The sequence below is a fragment of the Physella acuta genome, unplaced genomic scaffold (assembly GCF_028476545.2).
Source record: "Physella acuta isolate Inbredline_101_S28 unplaced genomic scaffold, ASM2847654v3 ptg000081l, whole genome shotgun sequence".
NCBI classification, from domain to species: domain Eukaryota; kingdom Metazoa; phylum Mollusca; class Gastropoda; family Physidae; genus Physella; species Physella acuta.
In genome coordinates, this window is record NW_026731601.1 from 278,692 (window position 1) to 295,954 (window position 17,263).

The 17,263-nt window shown below is 36.4% G+C and overlaps 1 protein-coding gene across 2 annotated transcripts in view; it reads right to left on the reverse strand.

The window, feature by feature from the left end:
• LOC131957388 (G-protein coupled receptor-associated protein LMBRD2) overlaps positions 1–14,077 on the reverse strand; it is a 32,647-nt gene extending 18,570 nt beyond the window's left edge. Inside the window, exons 1-4 of one of the 2 annotated variants that reach the window (XM_059322193.1) lie at positions 13,955–14,077; positions 9,849–10,039; positions 9,020–9,282; positions 6,260–6,421 (exon numbers count right to left, since the gene is read on the reverse strand). In XM_059322193.1, coding sequence (XP_059178176.1) covers positions 6,260–6,421; positions 9,020–9,282; positions 9,849–10,022 — 599 coding nt within the window. In that variant the 5' untranslated portion in view covers positions 10,023–10,039; positions 13,955–14,077. Of the gene's footprint in view, positions 1–6,259; positions 6,422–9,019; positions 9,283–9,848; positions 10,040–13,917 lie in introns of both variants that reach the window. The other variant, XM_059322185.1, reaches the window with a different exon arrangement.
• Positions 14,078–17,263: the final 3,186 nt, after the last annotated feature.

Here is a 17,263-nt window from a genome sequence, read left to right on the forward strand (position 1 = left end):
TAATGTTGACTATTTTCTGTGGCACCCCGTAGTGTCTCAACAATTTCCACATTGACTGCCTATCCAGGCTATCAAAGGCCTTCTCATAGTCTATGAAATTAATGTAGAGAGATGAGTTCCACTCTTGGGTCTGTTCAATGATGATGCGCAGGGTAGCAATTTGGTCTATGCATGACCTTTCCTTCCTAAAGCCCGCCTGTTGATCTCGAAGCTGGGGATCTATGGCTTCCTTCATTCTGTTTAATAATATTCTGTTGAAGACTTTGCCTGGGATGGACAAAAGTGTTATCCCTCTATAGTTAGAGCATGCACTAAGATCGCCTTTCTTTGGAAGCTTTATGAGTAGTCCCTCCTTCCACTCCTCTGGTATTTGTTCATCTTCCCAGATTTTCTTGAAGAGTGTGTATAGTAGTGTGGTGCTAGTTTCTATATCTGCTGTCAGTGCTTCTGCCGGTATACCATCTATTCCTGGAGCCTTCCAATTTTTCAGCTGCTTTATAGCTCTATGTATCTCTTCTTTTGAAGGTGGGTTGCAGTCTATAGGGAGGTCACTTTCAGCTGGTGGTATGTCTTGCGTGCACTCTGGTGTTGGTCTATTCAGTAGTTCTTCAAAATGTTCTACCCATCTCTTCATCTGTCCTTCCGTATCAGGTATTGTCTTTCCATCTTTGGTTTTCACTGGCCTCTCTGGCTTACTGTACTTACCAGATATCTTCTTAATTGTATTGTACACGTCCCTAATATTACCATGGTACAGTGCTTCTTCCGCTTCTCTTGCCAGCAGTTCCAAATAGCTCCGTTTGTCTTTCCTTATGTGTTTCTTTACATTTTTGTTCGTTTCGGTGTATTCTTCCAGTGCTTTTAATTTCGAAGCCCGTGTGCGGCTGTTGTTTAATGTTGCCTTCTTTCTTTTTCTCTCTTCAATAATTTTCATGGTATCTGCTGATATCCATTCCTTCGCTTGTCCTTTGATAGGGCCTAGCACTTCTTCGCATGTTGATGTTAATATACTTTTAGTTTTTTCCCATGTTTCCTCTATCGTCTCTTCTTCTATTAGTTCTTGTAGTACCTGGAACCTATTGGACATATGAAGTTTAAATTCGTTGAGTTTAGATGGGTCCTTTAGCAGGCCTGTGTTGTACCTGTATTTCCTTTTGTTTTCCAACATGTTTTTCTTCAGCTTGAGTTTTACTTTAGCTACCAGTAGGTGATGGTCTGAAGCAACATCAGCTCCTCTCTTGACGCGTACATCCTGAAGTGATCTCCTGAACTTTTTTATGATACATATATGGTCTATCTGGTTTTCTGTAGATAGGTCGGGTGATACCCAAGTAGCTTTATGTATCCTTTTGTGATGAAAGAGACTACCTCCAATGACTAAATTATTTGTGGCACACAAGTCAGCAAATCTTTCTCCGTTTTCGTTCATCTCACCTAAACCCTGCTGTCCCATACATTCTTCATATCCTCTGTTGTCGCTTCCAATCTTAGCATTGAAGTCGCCCATGAGTATAAGGATGTTCCTTCTTGGGCGGTTCTGGATAATGGTCATTAGCCTGTTGTAGAATTCGTCTTTGTCCTCCTCTTTGCTGTCATTTGTTGGGGCGTAGGCCTGTATTATGTCCATGTTTATTCGTCTTATTTTAGTTTTAAAGGTAGCTGTTATGATCCGCGGGCAGTGTGCCTCCCATCCGATGAGAGCCCTTTGTGCTTGGTTTGATAGCATGAGTGCAACTCCTTGAGTATGTGGTGCATTTTCATCCTCATGGCCTGAGTACAGCAGTAGCTCTCCTGTTATCAGCCTTTTTTGTCCTGAGCCAGTCCACCTTGATTCGCTGACACCCAGGATAGCTATTTTATAGCGTCTCATTTCTGCTGCTACTTGGGTTGCTTTTCCAGCTTCGTACATCGTGCGGACATTCCAAGCTCCAATATTGATGGTGGTCCTAGTGGAAATAATGGTGGTCGACCTGGTAGTTTCCAATACATATTGGCTTTCACCACCCGGCTTCATAAATTCTCCATCGGGAGATCCATTTTTCCCCTGGTCCGAGCTGTCTTTGTTTCTCTCTGTCTGCGTTTCTGTAGCGGGTAATTTGTTTTACGAGATAAGGTTGCTGACCTTATGCTCAACCCCCAACCTGGAGGACCAGGGTGCTAGCTTTCGTCTGACCCCTACCCGCGCAGACCTTCCCAGCTTGGTTGAACCTGCCAGGAAATAACACTCCCGCTGGTATAGCTCTGGGGGTCGTCAGGGTACGCAAGCTGCCAAGCCACGACAAGGCCCTAGCACCAGATGACAGTTCCTGCACATTTACAAACAACTTAAACATGTCCAGTACATTCATACATTTACAAACAACTTAAACATGTCCAGTACATTCATACATTTACTAACAACTTAAACATGTCCAGTTCCTGCACATTTACAAACAACTTAAACATGTCCAGTTCATGCATACATTTATAAACAACTTAAACATGTCCAGTTCATTCATACATTTACAAACAACTTAAAAGGGGGTAGGCTCCAGAAATTACAAAGTTCTAAAGTATTAAGCTTTATCTATTTATTTGTGTGTATCTAAGTTAGGATACTTGAGGGAAAATATTTGCAGGCATCTGATACTCTTCTGAAAATATGGTTGCCATGGCACCGGCGGCCATCTTGAAAAAAACAACCTTTTCTGGAGTTCTAAAATTTCATAAACTAAAATATAATTCTGTCATATAATCATTGATCCTACTCTTAATAACCCTATTAGAGTCAGCTGGCTAACAATTTTAAGAGAAAACACTTTACAAATATTTTTTTCAAATTTTCAAAATTTGGTATCGCAAAATACCATCAAATTTACCACCCTAGGGTTGGTAAAAAATTTCCAAAAATTTTTTCTACCAACCAATTTCATATCTAAATAGCTAGCTGACTACATAATTGAACTAGGAACATGCCTACTAAGTTTAATGGCTCTAGCTAGTATAATAGCTGAGATTTTAGAACTGAGCAAACAGAAAATGATCAAAAATACAATTTTGAGATAAACGCATTTTAAGTATAAAAAGTGACAAAAAAACTTTAATCAAAATAATAATAAGAAATGAAATGATTTTTTACATAAATGGGTATGCCCACTAGTTATTGAAAGCCCCAGGTGCATAGGTTTCACCCTCTTTTTGTTCATTCTCATACTCAACTTGAAGGCGCTGCTTTTTCATGTTTTTCCGCTTCCATTTCGAAATTCCGAGTTTTCTCTTTCTGGAGTTAATGCACTTTTGCTTAAGCATTTTTACTGCAAAAACATTGTTCACAAGGCTCCAGCTGCATCCCAATCTGTCCATTACCATTTTCAACCCTATCGGGCCACAATTAAACGACAAAATTGCGAGCGATGTTGCAGTATCAACTGCCGCCTTTGAAGAAAAAGAGGTTTTTGGACAACGTTGCCAGATAAGGGCATTAAAACTTTCATTAGCGTTTTGTGTGCACATTTTTGCACATCTCTGCAATAGATCCATATCTGTAAGCCTTACAACAATGGGATAGATTAATTGCCCAACCTCTGGAGTAAATGCAGGTCTGTGCTTCCTGAAATTACCAGTTACAAGTGCCCTCTGGTAGTGACACCAAGATTTCTCCCCCGAAGGGCAAAACTTATGGTTGGGAGACTTGTCAGTTGAAAGCATGTGGAAAAATCCACCTAAAACACCTTGTTTCATCTTTACAACATCTGGGGCATTATCCTTTAAGTTCTTGGCATAGGTGTTTGTTATTTTTTCAATTACCGGCTTCGTAAGGCGTCTATTTAACGATGCCTTATTTCCCTTTTTCAAATTTTCTAATGCATTAAACATGCGTTTAGCTATATGATTAATACAATCCTCTTTCCTAACAGGAATATCATAGCAATGTTCAACCTCCTTATGAGCCTTAGCATCACCATCACATAACATTGCGCCATAAACAAGCTTTCTTTTCGTAATAGATCTCGAAAAGATTCTATTTGCTGCCAAAGTCTCCATAGCATTTGACGAGCAGTCGGCATTCTTTTGACAGCTCGAGATGTGTAGTGCCATCCATTTATCATAATCTGCTGAACCTGGTTTAGGACCAACAGCACACATTTTGCAATAGTTGCTGATGACCTCTGTGTCTAAAACCAGGCCGCTGTCTACATCAATTGCAACGCCAACACCGTTGTGAGACGAATGCCCTCTTTTTTGCCATGTTCCATCATATGAAATGGTTATGACAGGGCAACCGGTGTTACTAATAGCCTGTTCAGGTTGTAGACCTGCAGCTGTTGCTCGCTCAGTAACAACACTAGCTGCTTTGACCATAGCATCTTCTGCTGCATCTTGTGCTGCAGTGCCCACTGTTTTGGCGATCTGATAGAATGTTTTATGATGCATGTGGTGTTTTAAATTCATAGCTGAGAGGAGCGATTTCAGTTTATAAAAACCTATGCCATTTTCTTTGCATCCTAAAACTGTTCTGTAGTTTATGTCATATTGCTTGTTCACGGGCGGTGATGTCCAGCCTTTCCAATCATGGTTACACTGAGGGCAGTGAATTTTTAACTGTGCAGCAAGTCCATTGGAGTTTGTCGTTGACAATTGAAGACCATCGTTGCCACAAGTTGTGCATGCAACTCCTGCTAATAGAGAAAGCAAGGAGCTTTCGTGAATTAGGAAGTAAGATTCCTGTGATAAGGTAGCAGATTCCAGTGGAGTGGCAGTGCAAGAGCTGTAGGTTGCAAACTTCTGTTCAGCCTTACCACATACCTGTGGTTCAATGTCAGCATCCACAGTGGAACTGAAAATAAAATAGAAAAACAATCAGAATTAAAAGCTGCCAAATTATTATCACAAGGACAAAGTTAAGTGTGTTATAGATCTACTAGATCTAGGTCTATTTACATTAGATAATTAATTATGACAATACTAGACCACCTAGTTAGTTGCATTTATGTTTATAATTACAAGCCCTAAATATAATGAATGGCTAGATTTACATCTAGATCTAGAGCTAATTAAAATTATCAATTGGGCATGGATATTATCTAGATCTAGATCCTAGTTAGTTCTATCAAATGACTGGACTGACAATACTAGACTAGAATCTAGATCTAGAGAGAGTATCTGAGAGATCTACCTCTATTACTAGAATCTAGATCTATTACAAATAAACTAGATCTAGATAATAGATATCTAGATTAGAATTAGTGATCTTAGACGTATAGCCTAGATAGATCTAGAATCTATTCTAGTTCTAGATCTATCATCAATGAATCAATGCGGCATGTGGTGATAAAACTAAAACTAGATTCTAGATCTAGAGTAAAACTTACCTTGAACTTGAATTCAGTAAAGATTCTTCGAGTCTCCTAGCATGAATTCCTCTAGGGTTTGCATTTCTTTTTTTTTTTGCCAAAACGAAAATTCTGTTTGGGCATCTTGAAAGGTGAAATGAATGAATAGTAGAACTAGATTTTCTAGTAGGTAGCTTGAACGACGAGCGTTTATTGCCTATGCATCGACGACCGCTTTAGAGAGAAATGGTTGTAAACATAGCGAGTGCGCATGCGCAGAGGTTAAACTGCCGGGGGTGTGTCCCCATTTTGTCCAATCAAAATTTATAGGACATAAGAATCCAATGAAAAGTCTCGACAGTCGATGTTTTCAAAGCTTTGAATCTCATAGGCTAATATAGTTACAGCTTTCGATTATAGGTACTTGAACGATACTAAGAATGACGTTTCCAACGATATATGATATAGCTACCTCCATTTACTAAGCAAAGTAATGTCTTCATGTGAAAATAGGTCATTTTTGACTATTTTGTAAAATAGTCAGCTGTGTAGCTGGGGGGTGGGGGTGTTTATGTTGACTTTTGTATATCTAAATACTAAATTTAAAGCGTAATTAAAGCAGTAATCGATTCTAAGAATACTAAACTACACAAATACATAAAATACCGAAAACGGACAATTTTCACATTTTTGGGCCTTTTCTCTAGCGCCTATCCCCTTAAACATGTCCAGTACATTCATACATTTACAAACAACTTAAACATGTCCAGTTCATTCATACATTTACAAACAACTTAAACATGTCCAGTACATTCATACATTTACAAACAACTTAAACATGTCCAGTTCATTCATACATTTACAAACAACTTAAACATGTCTAGTTCATTCATACAAGATCATTAATCAAGGAATTAGCCCATTTCCTGCCTGAGTTGGATATTTACCCATCAATGCTGACATGCACAGCCACATAGATCAAACAGATGCCAAAAATCAGCAGGTAGGTTCCATAGAAAATTGCATTCTCTATCAAAGCTGATTTAATTTTGCCAAGAACTGTGAAGTCTCCAGTTTTTGCATATGACTGCATCATTGGCATGATAAGCCTGTGGGTGAAAGGTTCAAACATGGGCTTTAATATATGTGTTTTTTCTAATATGTCTCTTCACTGTTCAGACTAAAACATTACCATGCTGAGCTCCAGTAAATGTAAACACTACCATGTCAATACTTGTGAGGTCTAGTAAATGTAAACATTACCATGTCAATACTTGAGAGGTCTAGTAAATGTAAACATTACCATGTCAATACTTGAGAGGTCTAGTAAATGTTAACATTACCATGTCAATACTTGAGGTCTAGTAAATGTTAACATTACCATGTCAATACTTTAGGTCTAGTAAATGTAAACATTACCATGTCAATACTTGAGATCTAGTAAATGTAAACATTACCATGTCAATACTTGAGGTCTAGTAAATGTAAACATTACCATGTCAATACTTGAGAGGTCTAGTAAATGTTAACATTACCATGTCAATACTTGAGGTCTAGTAAACGTAAACATTACCATGTTAATACTTGAGAGGTCTAGTAAATGTTAACATTACCATGTCAATACTTGAGGTCCAGTAAATGTAAACATTACCATGTCAATACTTGAGGTCTAGTAAATGTTAACATTACCATGTCAATACTTGAGAGGTCTAGTAAATGTTAACATTACCATGTCAATACTTGAGGTCTAGTAAATGTTAACATTACCATGTCAATACTTGAGGTCTAGTAAATGTTAACATTACCATGTCAATACTTGAGAGGTCTAGTAAATGTTAACATTACCATGTCAATACTTGAGGTCTAGTAAATGTTAACATTACCATGTCAATACTTGAGAGGTCTAGTAAATGTAAACATTACCATGTCAATACTTGAGAGGTCTAGTAAATGTTAACATTACCATGTCAATACTTGAGAGGTCTAGTAAATGTAAACATTACCATGTCAATACTTGAGGTCTAGTAAATGTTAACATTACCATGTCAATACTTGAGAGGTCTAGTAAATGTTAACATTACCATGTCAATACTTGAGAGGTCTAGTAAATGTAAACATTACCATGTCAATACTTGAGAGGTCTAGTAAATGTTAACATTACCATGTCAATACTTGAGAGGTCTAGTAAATGTAAACATTACCATGTCAATACTTGAGGTCTAGTAAATGTTAACATTACCATGTCAATACTTGAGGTCTAGTAAATGTAAACATTACCATGTCAATACTTGAGGTCTAGTAAATGTTAACATTACCATGTCAATACTTGAGAGGTCCAGTAAATGTAAACATTACCATGTCAATACTTGAGGTCTAGTAAATGTTAACATTACCATGTCAATACTTGTGGTCTAGTAAATGTTAACATTACCATGTCAATACTTGAGGTCTAGTAAATGTAAACATTACCATGTCAATACTTGAGGTCTAGTAAATGTTAACATTACCATGTCAATACTTGAGAGCTCCAGTAAATGTTAACATTACCATGTCAATACTTGAGGTCTAGTAAATGTAAACATTACCATGTCAATACTTTAGGTCTAGTAAATGTAAACATTACCATGTCAATACTTGAGGTCTAGTAAATGTAAACATTACCATGTCAATACTTGAGGTCTAGTAAATGTAAACATTACCATGTCAATACTTGAGGTCTAGTAAATGTAAACATTACCATGTCAATACTTGAGGTCCAGTAAATGTAAACATTACCATGTCAATACTTTAGGTCTAGTAAATGTAAACATTACCATGTCAATACTTGAGAGGTCTAGTAAATGTTAACATTACCATGTCAATACTTGAGGTCTAGTAAATGTAAACATTACCATGTCAATACTTGAGGTCTAGTAAATGTTAACATTACCATGTCAATACTTGAGGTCTAGTAAATGTAAACATTACCATGTCAATACTTGAGGTCTAGTAAATGTAAACATTACCATGTCAATACTTGAGGTCTAGTAAATGTAAACATTACCATGTCAATACTTGAGGTCTAGTAAATGTAAATATTACCATGTCAATACTTGAGGTCTAGTAAATGTAAACATTACCATGTCAATACTTGAGGTCTAGTAAATGTAAACATTACCATGTCAATACTTGAGGTCTAGTAAATGTAAACATTACCATGTCAATACTTGAGGTCTAGTAAATGTAAACATTACCATGTCAATACTTGAGAGGTCTAGTAAATGTTAACATTACCATGTCAATACTTGAGAGGTCTAGTAAATGTAAACATTACCATGTCAATACTTGAGAGGTCTAGTAAATGTTAACATTACCATGTCAATACTTGAGAGGTCTAGTAAATGTTAACATTACCATGTCAATACTTGAGAGGTCTAGTAAATGTAAACATTACCATGTCAATACTTGAGGTCCAGTAAATGTAAACATTACCATGTCAATACTTGAGGTCTAGTAAATGTAAACATTACCATGTCAATACTTGTGAGGTCCAGTAAATGTAAACATTACCATGTCAATACTTGAGGTCTAGTAAATGTAAACATTACCATGTCAATACTTGTGAGGTCCAGTAAATGTAAACATTACCATGTCAATACTTGAGAGGTCTAGTAAATGTAAACATTACCATGTCAATACTTGAGAGGTCTAGTAAATGTTAACATTACCATGTCAATACTTGAGAGGTCCAGTAAATAATTCTCCATAAAATGGGCAGCACCTGGTCAGGTACGTAGCTAGCAGGCTGACCACATGCCGTGTAAAGATCTTCCTCAGAGAAAGTGCTACTCTCTGCCTGCTGGCCAGCATGGCTTGTCAAGCTGGGTGTGGACACGTTGTCGTAGTCAGATCCATTGCCAACTGTGGTGCTTGCTGCTGTTGTGGTGCTGCTTTGGGGGCTACGGTCATACACACACTGCCTATAGAAGGTCTGAAAGTGGCATATACAAGTATACACATTACAATATTTTATGTCATGCACACAAATACTTACTTGCATTAATGACTTCATGTCTAAATGTTGGGTGGTCACCAGGGACTGTCTAAATGTTGGTAGGTCACCAGGGACTGTCTAAATGTTGGTAGGTCACCAGGGACTGTCTAAATGTTGGTAGGTCACCAGGGACTGTCTAAATGTTGGTAGGTCACCAGGGACTGTCTAAATGTTGGTAGGTCACCAGGGACTGTCTAAATGTTAGTAGGTCACCAGGGACTGTCTAAATGTTGGTATGTCACCAGGGACTGTCTAAATGTTGGTAGGTCACCAGGGACTGTCTAAATGTTGGTAGGTCACCAGGGACTGTCTAAATGTTGGTAGGTCACCAGGGACTGTCTAAATGTTGGTAGGTCACCAGGGACTGTCTAAATGTTGGTAGGTCACCAGGGACTGTCTAAATGTTGGTAGGTCACCAGGGACTGTCTAAATGTTGGTAGGTCACCAGGGACTGTCTAAATGTTGGTGAGTCACCAGGGACTGTCCAAATGTTGGTATCTCACCAGGGAAACATCCAAGGGAATGATGAAGATAATCATCAGAGAGAAGTACCAAGAGATGAAGCAGCACGCAGTCACCAGTATGTGCTGTTTCTTCAGGTCACCATATCTGTTCAGTAGGTACGCAGCTAACAGGCATGTGCAGATGATTTCTACAATTAGTGGGCCAGCACTCATTTTCAAACTTGCTATTCCTAAATCACAAACAGGATTAAAAAAATCTCATTGAATGTGGCTAAGCTAAAATAAAATGTAACTAGCACAAATAAAAGTCTGTGCGCTGCCAGACACAAACTGCTGATTACACTTCTTTAATTAGAACGATTTTATTTTTATCTAATGCATCTACCTCTAAAGTACTTATATCTAGATTCTAGATCTAGAAATCTATGTCTACAGATTTATGTCTAACTAACATTAACTGTTAAAGACTTGACTTTTAAGCAGTAGGCCTTCTAAAAAAAGTAGGCCTATTTTAAAGTATTTTTAACCATTCCAAAGTGACAAATCTATCTCTAGAATCTTTATCTAACGAGCCGGCCCGCGGCATAACATATGCCGCTATTTAGTGTTGTTTTTTCTACTTTTCAGTAATTCATAATTTGTGAATTCGACAGTACCAACGCTGACACTGAAAATATTTCTTTAAAACACTATAAGTAGCTCGTTAAGGACCATAACCCCCCCCCCCCTCCCCCCAACGTTTAAAATCGTTTCAAACTAAATTATCTGCCCCTAATAGCCGTCACTAAACCCGACTCCACGAAGGTAAACATAGCGTGAACCACAGCTCACTAAGACCATGTAGGGGTGGGGATGGTAGGGAGTGCGTTTACAGCTTGTTTTCTAGCGTCTCCCAGAAGAGAATTATATATATAGATTCTAATCTAAATCTAGATGTATATCTTACTTAGATATTATCTAAATACTTAAAAAAAGAAAAAAAAATTAAAAACAACCACAAACATCTATCTAGACTAGATTATTCTAGATCTAGATGGATCTGGGCATCTACTAATTTCTAGATTATTAAATATATAATATTATTAATATGTATACTATATAGACTAGAATTAGAAATTAGATAAGCCGCGTTATGATAAGCCTACATCTGCTAGACACTATCTAACTCTAGCCAGCGCTAGATTCTAGTTCTAGATCTAGCCCACAACTAATAAAGTTAATAAACTTATTATAATTAGTAAAATAGTAAATTTAGTATTATAGTTAATTATTAATTATATAATTATAGTGATTATAGGCTATAGGACTATAGTCTATATATATAATTCTCTTCTGGGAGACGTTAGAAAACAAGCTGCAAGCGTGCCTTGCAGTCCCCTCTCTTCCTCTCTATTACTACCACCCCCACATGGTCTGGTGAGCGGTGTTCACTCTAAATGTTTACATTCGTAGAGCCGGGTTTAGTGACGGCTATTAGGGGCAGATAATTTAGTTTGAAACGATTTTAAACTTAGAGGAGGTAACTAAGAGGAGGCTGCTATCATGGGGGGGGGGGTATAGGGTAGGGGTTGAGGGAAAGGGGGGGGGGGGGGGGGGGGTAGTGTTTTAAAGTAAATATTTTCAATGGCAGCATTGGTACTGTCGAATTCACAAATTATGAATTACTGAAAAGTAGAAAATAAAACCACTAAATAGCGGCGTATGATACGCAGCGGGTCGGCTCGTGTCACTATAATCATTTTAGCAGGCAAATGAAAATTTAAATAGGTTATATTACTATTAGGTAATCTATCGTTTTAGGTGCGTAAAACCTTCCGAAGCTAGTAATGTGCGAAAAAGTCACCTCATTGTCAAGGCTTTAATAGAAGTATATTGTGATATATTTGTGTCAAATATTATAGATAAATGAATGATAAACCTAAATCAATGGCTTAATTAGTATAATTAACTTAATATATCAATATAGGCAAGAAATTAACTTTAAACAGCAGTGTTTGAAAGCAGGATTTAATATATAAAAGGCCAAGGCTATTCCCAGCCGGTTGGGGCTATTCCCAGCCGACTGTGAATAGCCCCAAAATGGCTATTCACAGTCGGCTGTCATTTCATGCTAAATACGACTGCGAATAATATCTTAAAATAATAAAAGCATTTATTGTGACTGGGGAGTGAGGTATAGATTAAGAGAGCAGTGCAATTTTTATTTTGTTATATTTTTATAAAAAAGTTATTAAGGTTAAAGTTTAGCTTTTAGGCTCATATGAGACATATCTGCTACAGGCTACGTACGTAGGTCATAGATGATCAATTATGCACTCTAAATCTATACACTAGAATAATAGATGTAGTAATTTTTTAAAAAATAATACTAATTAAGTATTATTAGTTTATTTGGTTGTTCACATTGCTATTCAACTATCAATTACCATTAACAATTCACATTTTTTTTTTGCTGATATGCCAACAATTATGTCACAACAAAAAAAAAGTTAACAAAAACAACCCTTCCTTGAGTAACTCAAGTAACTGTGAAAAAGTATATTGATAATAAGATTAAAAGGCATACATTAAGAGTCATAGCAATATGACATCTGATGGATTTGAACCCCCACCTTTGCCTTCTGGCACGACAGCCATTCCCCATGACCACTAGACTACACCTACTTCATGCCCAATTGGGTGTTTTTAACATTAAATCCATCGAAAACTGTCACGACTGTGAATAGACACTTCGATATAAAAAGCGGCCATCTGTAAGTTATAGTGGCTTCCCCTGAATCTTGCGCTATAAGTTTACATTAAAAAAATAAGATAGCTGCTATAGTAAATGAGATGGTTGCATCTGTTGGAAACATCGCTAGTCTTCATTTATTACTGAAAATTTTAATTCAATTGATTAAAAACAGGTACATAAATGAAACAAGGAAATTTGTATTTTATTTTTCAAAACATAAATCCTCCTTAAAATGTAAAATATTAAAATTTAAGGAGTCACCTGTTTTTCACATTACTAGTCGCGGACGATTTTACATACCTAAAACGATAGATTACCTAATGCCTAATATTATACTTAGGGGTAATCCCTTAGTTTAGCGTCGGTTATTATTCCGGAATATTCGTATAGCAGTAAAAAACAGTAAAACAAAGCCAAAGTCTGTCACACACTTCCGGAATTCACCGGAAGTACTGTAAACCATACTTTATTTGGCGTCATCTTTTATTTTTATACAGAATGTTTAAATTTTGGATAGATTTATTTTTGTAATCATTTTTACATTTTGTAATCATTTTTACTATGTTCGTAATATAGATTTTTTTACTTGGTCTAGCAGCTAGATATCTAGCTAGATCTAGAGTCTAGATCTAATTAATTAATGGTCGCAAATCCGCTGCAAGCCAAAAACATTAAATTATTACATTTGACTTCATTATTTATATTTATATTAATATATGTTTTTTTTTAATTTTTAGATCTACTAATTTAAATCTACTATTATATTTATTCTTGTTTCCTTTAGTCCAGGGGTCTCCAAACTACGGCCCGCGGGCCGGATGCGGCCCGCGATGTCCTCTCATCCGGCCCGCGGAGATCTTTTTGTCCACGGAAAAAAACGTTTATTGGTGATGGCTGAGGAACTTTGTCTAGAAAAATCAAAGACATTCCTGGAAGAAACGGCCCTCGAAGTGAAATTTGATAGTTAATGCGGCCCTCGGACTGAAAAGTTTGGAGACCCCTGCTTTAGTCGATTAAACTTAAAAAATTAAAACATTAATTTACTACAATCGACTTTCAATTTATTTATATTTCAATGGTCAAATAAACCATAGTTTACCGTAACTCTAGTTACCGAAACTCAACAAACATTACCCGATAATTTCCGACGCTAAACTAAGGGATTACCTACTTAGGTCTAGATCTACCTATACTACATAATACTAATTAATTACTATTTTAGTAGGACTATAAATAAAAATATTTTATTTAATAAAAAATAGGCCTAGGCCTAGGTCTAAATATTAAATTTATCACAATAGATCTAGATTCTAGATTCTGGATCTAGATTAGATATTAGATGTATTCTACTTAGATCTATTCTAGATCTAGTACTTAGAATGTCTTAGAAGCCTAGAATACTAGTCATTACAAGATCTAAATCTAGAGATGTAATCTAGTAATCTAGGCTGAATCTAGCATGCAGTGCCCAATGCAAATGCCAGTCTCCTGTCCCTGGTGTTTGCATTCATAATCTCGCTTGACGTCAACAATCAATAGACTAGTCAAGTGAATGATTTCCCTTGGCCTAGCCTATTTTTAAAATTATAATGTACACGAAAAGATGGCGCTGTAGAGTTAACTGGTTTGTGCTCCCACCAGACTAGGTGTCAGAATGGGGAGTATGGATGGGCCGCATCGGGTGACACCAAGACAGAAATTTGCAAAAGATAGGAAGAAAACTGCTTTTACCAGTTCAGTTAATGAAATCTTAGAGTTAGTCTTTTTAAGTAGGCCTAAAAATTGACAAGAGGGGTTGGGGATACCATAATAAAAAATTTTATATTTAAAAAAAAAATTTCTTGCATTTTTGCTTGACGGTAAAAGCTTTTGTAAAAAACAAACAGATATAGATCTAGATCTACTACAGTTGTGATGTTATACAGTAGCTAACACATGCTGTTGCGTAAAAAAAAAATATATGTCTGAGCTGTAGTGTGAAGGATAGGCAAACGATCAAAACACTTCCATGACTTATTTCCCTTTTAATTTATTTGTACTGAACAAATTAAAAAGCAATTACTTCTCTTAATTATTATTTTTAAAAAAATACAAACTAAAGACTGACATAACACAAAAAGGAAATATATTTAAAACAAATAATATAAATACAAAAAAAACCATAAAACTAAACATACATAACACGAGAAACCATTACACATACAAAGCTTTCACGTTTATTTTGACCGGCTAAAAACTAGAGGGTTGTTTGTATTACAGCAAACATATTGAACAAACTAGTTCTAAATCTAAATTTAAAAAAAAAAAAACAACTCAAAACAGTCTAATGCAGGGGTCGGCAACCTGCGGCTCGCGAGCCGCATGCGGCTCTTTTGATGTCAAAATGCGGCTCGCGAGTTCCATGCGCAAATATTATTAATTTCAAAACGCATAAAAAAAATATTCTGAAACACTCGGCAATGAACGATATAATAATAAATATAAACAATAAACACACGCTATTCAATTAGAATATTTAGTTACTCCCTGTTTCCTGTTAAAGTTTCCTTTCCAAATTGAAAAATTCAACGTAATGGTGGATATCAATAAGAAACTAAACGAGCTAAATGTAAAACTGCAAGGAAAGGAAAACCCAACCTATGCCTTGCTGGAAGAAGTGGATTGTTCATGAAAGTCTAGTGCAGGGGTCGGCAACCTGCGGCTCGCGAGCCGCATGCGGCTCTTTTGATATCAAGATGCGGCTCTCCAGCTCCTTGAACAAATACTAATAATCTTAATAAAAAAATAAAATATTTGAAATAAAAAAATATGTTAGTGGCTCTTTAAAACCAGGGGAATTTTGAAAATTGTAACTTTTGGCTCTTCCGCTTCAAAAGGTTGCCGACTCCTGGTCTAGTGGTAGGACATGTATGGGATCAACTATTTTAAAAAAATTAAAGCAAGTTATGTGTGTGAGTACTATTAGTCTGTTTTGAATATCTGTTTCAATATATGTCTGACGTAACGAAACCTGTTAGTAAGTTGGTCAAAAGAATATGAAGCATGAAAACTTTGTGTGTGTAATGGTTTCTCGAGTTATGTTTATTTTAATGTGTTTTTTTTAAATTTATATTATTAGTTTTCCTTTTTATACTATTATGTCATTCTTTATATTTATAATTTATTTTTTAAAATAATTAAGAGAAGTAATTGCTTTTTAATTTGTTTAGTGCAAATTATATTAAAAGGTGCTCTAGAGCACACATATTTGATTATTAATAAAAAGGGAAATAAGTTATGGAAGTGGTTTAAATGTTTGCCTATCTTTCACCTTCATATTAAAACTCATGTATATATATTTTTCTTTTACGCAACAGCGTGTGTTAGCTACTAGACTATAGAACATCACGTAGATCTGGGTTTTTTTTTACAAAACAACTATCAAGGTGCCAGTGGCGGAACTAAAAAAGGCTTAGTTGTTGGGGAGCTAGTTTGTACACTACCACAAACACGCCCCGGTTTACGCTGATGATGAAACACCCATCGGCGACAGCCTTGGTGTCAGAGGCGTCACAAAAGAAGTAAACGTACATCAAACCGAAATAGTACAGAATAGTATTTCTACCAATACAACAAACGAACATTTTACATTATAAAATCACAATGAATTGTGGGGCCCTAATCAATGCTATAAAGAAGCAACCGTCGCCTTAATAATTAGCGGCCTCTCGCGCGATGGACTTTATTTATTTTCAAAAAATTTTTGCCGACAACAGCGTGTATTTGATTGTAGGAGAAAGAGGACTCGGGATGGTGTCTATAGAATAAAGATAATTCAACCGCAGCTGCAGTATTTTTTTTTACAAACAACCATCAAATAAAAAATGCAAGAAAATTATTTTTTTTTAACTATAAACAAGGTAATTAAAAAGTCTAGTGACAATTTCCTTATATTATCTAAAAATAGCTCTGTCGTAGCGTAAATCAAGAGCAGGGTTAGTAAAACCATTGGTTAGTTATTAAAACGTTTTTTATTAATTTTTTTCAGTATTTTACATGTTTTATTTACAATAGAGTTACATGACTAAAAACCATTGCGCGCCCACTGAACGCGATGGCGCAGCCATGGAACGCGATGGCGCAGCTATTGAACGTGATGACGCGTGTGGTGTGGTTGGAAAAAATGCCTACTAATTCGGTCCAAATTTTAATTAATTCAAAATTTTTTTTTGTGACCGAACGAAAGGATATTTTTGAAAACTTTCTTCGGCAATATTGTTCTAAATTATGGCAGGAATCGATTGGTACATGTTTCAAGTCGCTTAGTGGTCTGGTTGCCGAGATATGGGCCAAAACTGCATTTTTTCGAGTTTTTTTGGCTTTTCCAGGAAATCCATGAAAGAAACCCGTAATTTTTATGGCCTATGTTCATCCTCGTAACTTGCTTAACATAATTGCTTTTGGAACTAGTCATCGATATTGCTTCGTTGAGGAGGAGATACGACTTAAAGCCCGGACACACATTCATCCATACATTCATACATTCATCCATTCATTCATCCATCCATTCCCAGAAATGACGAGTTAATAAACGCAATTCTCCAGAATGGAAATTGCGCTTTTAACTATAAAAAACGGCGTCCCCCCACTGCGGGGTCTGGCGGCACTGTAGTTCCGCTCCTGGTCAAAACTGAGTTACAAGATTTTCCGCAAATCCACCAGCAATCAGACGTTGTAAGTA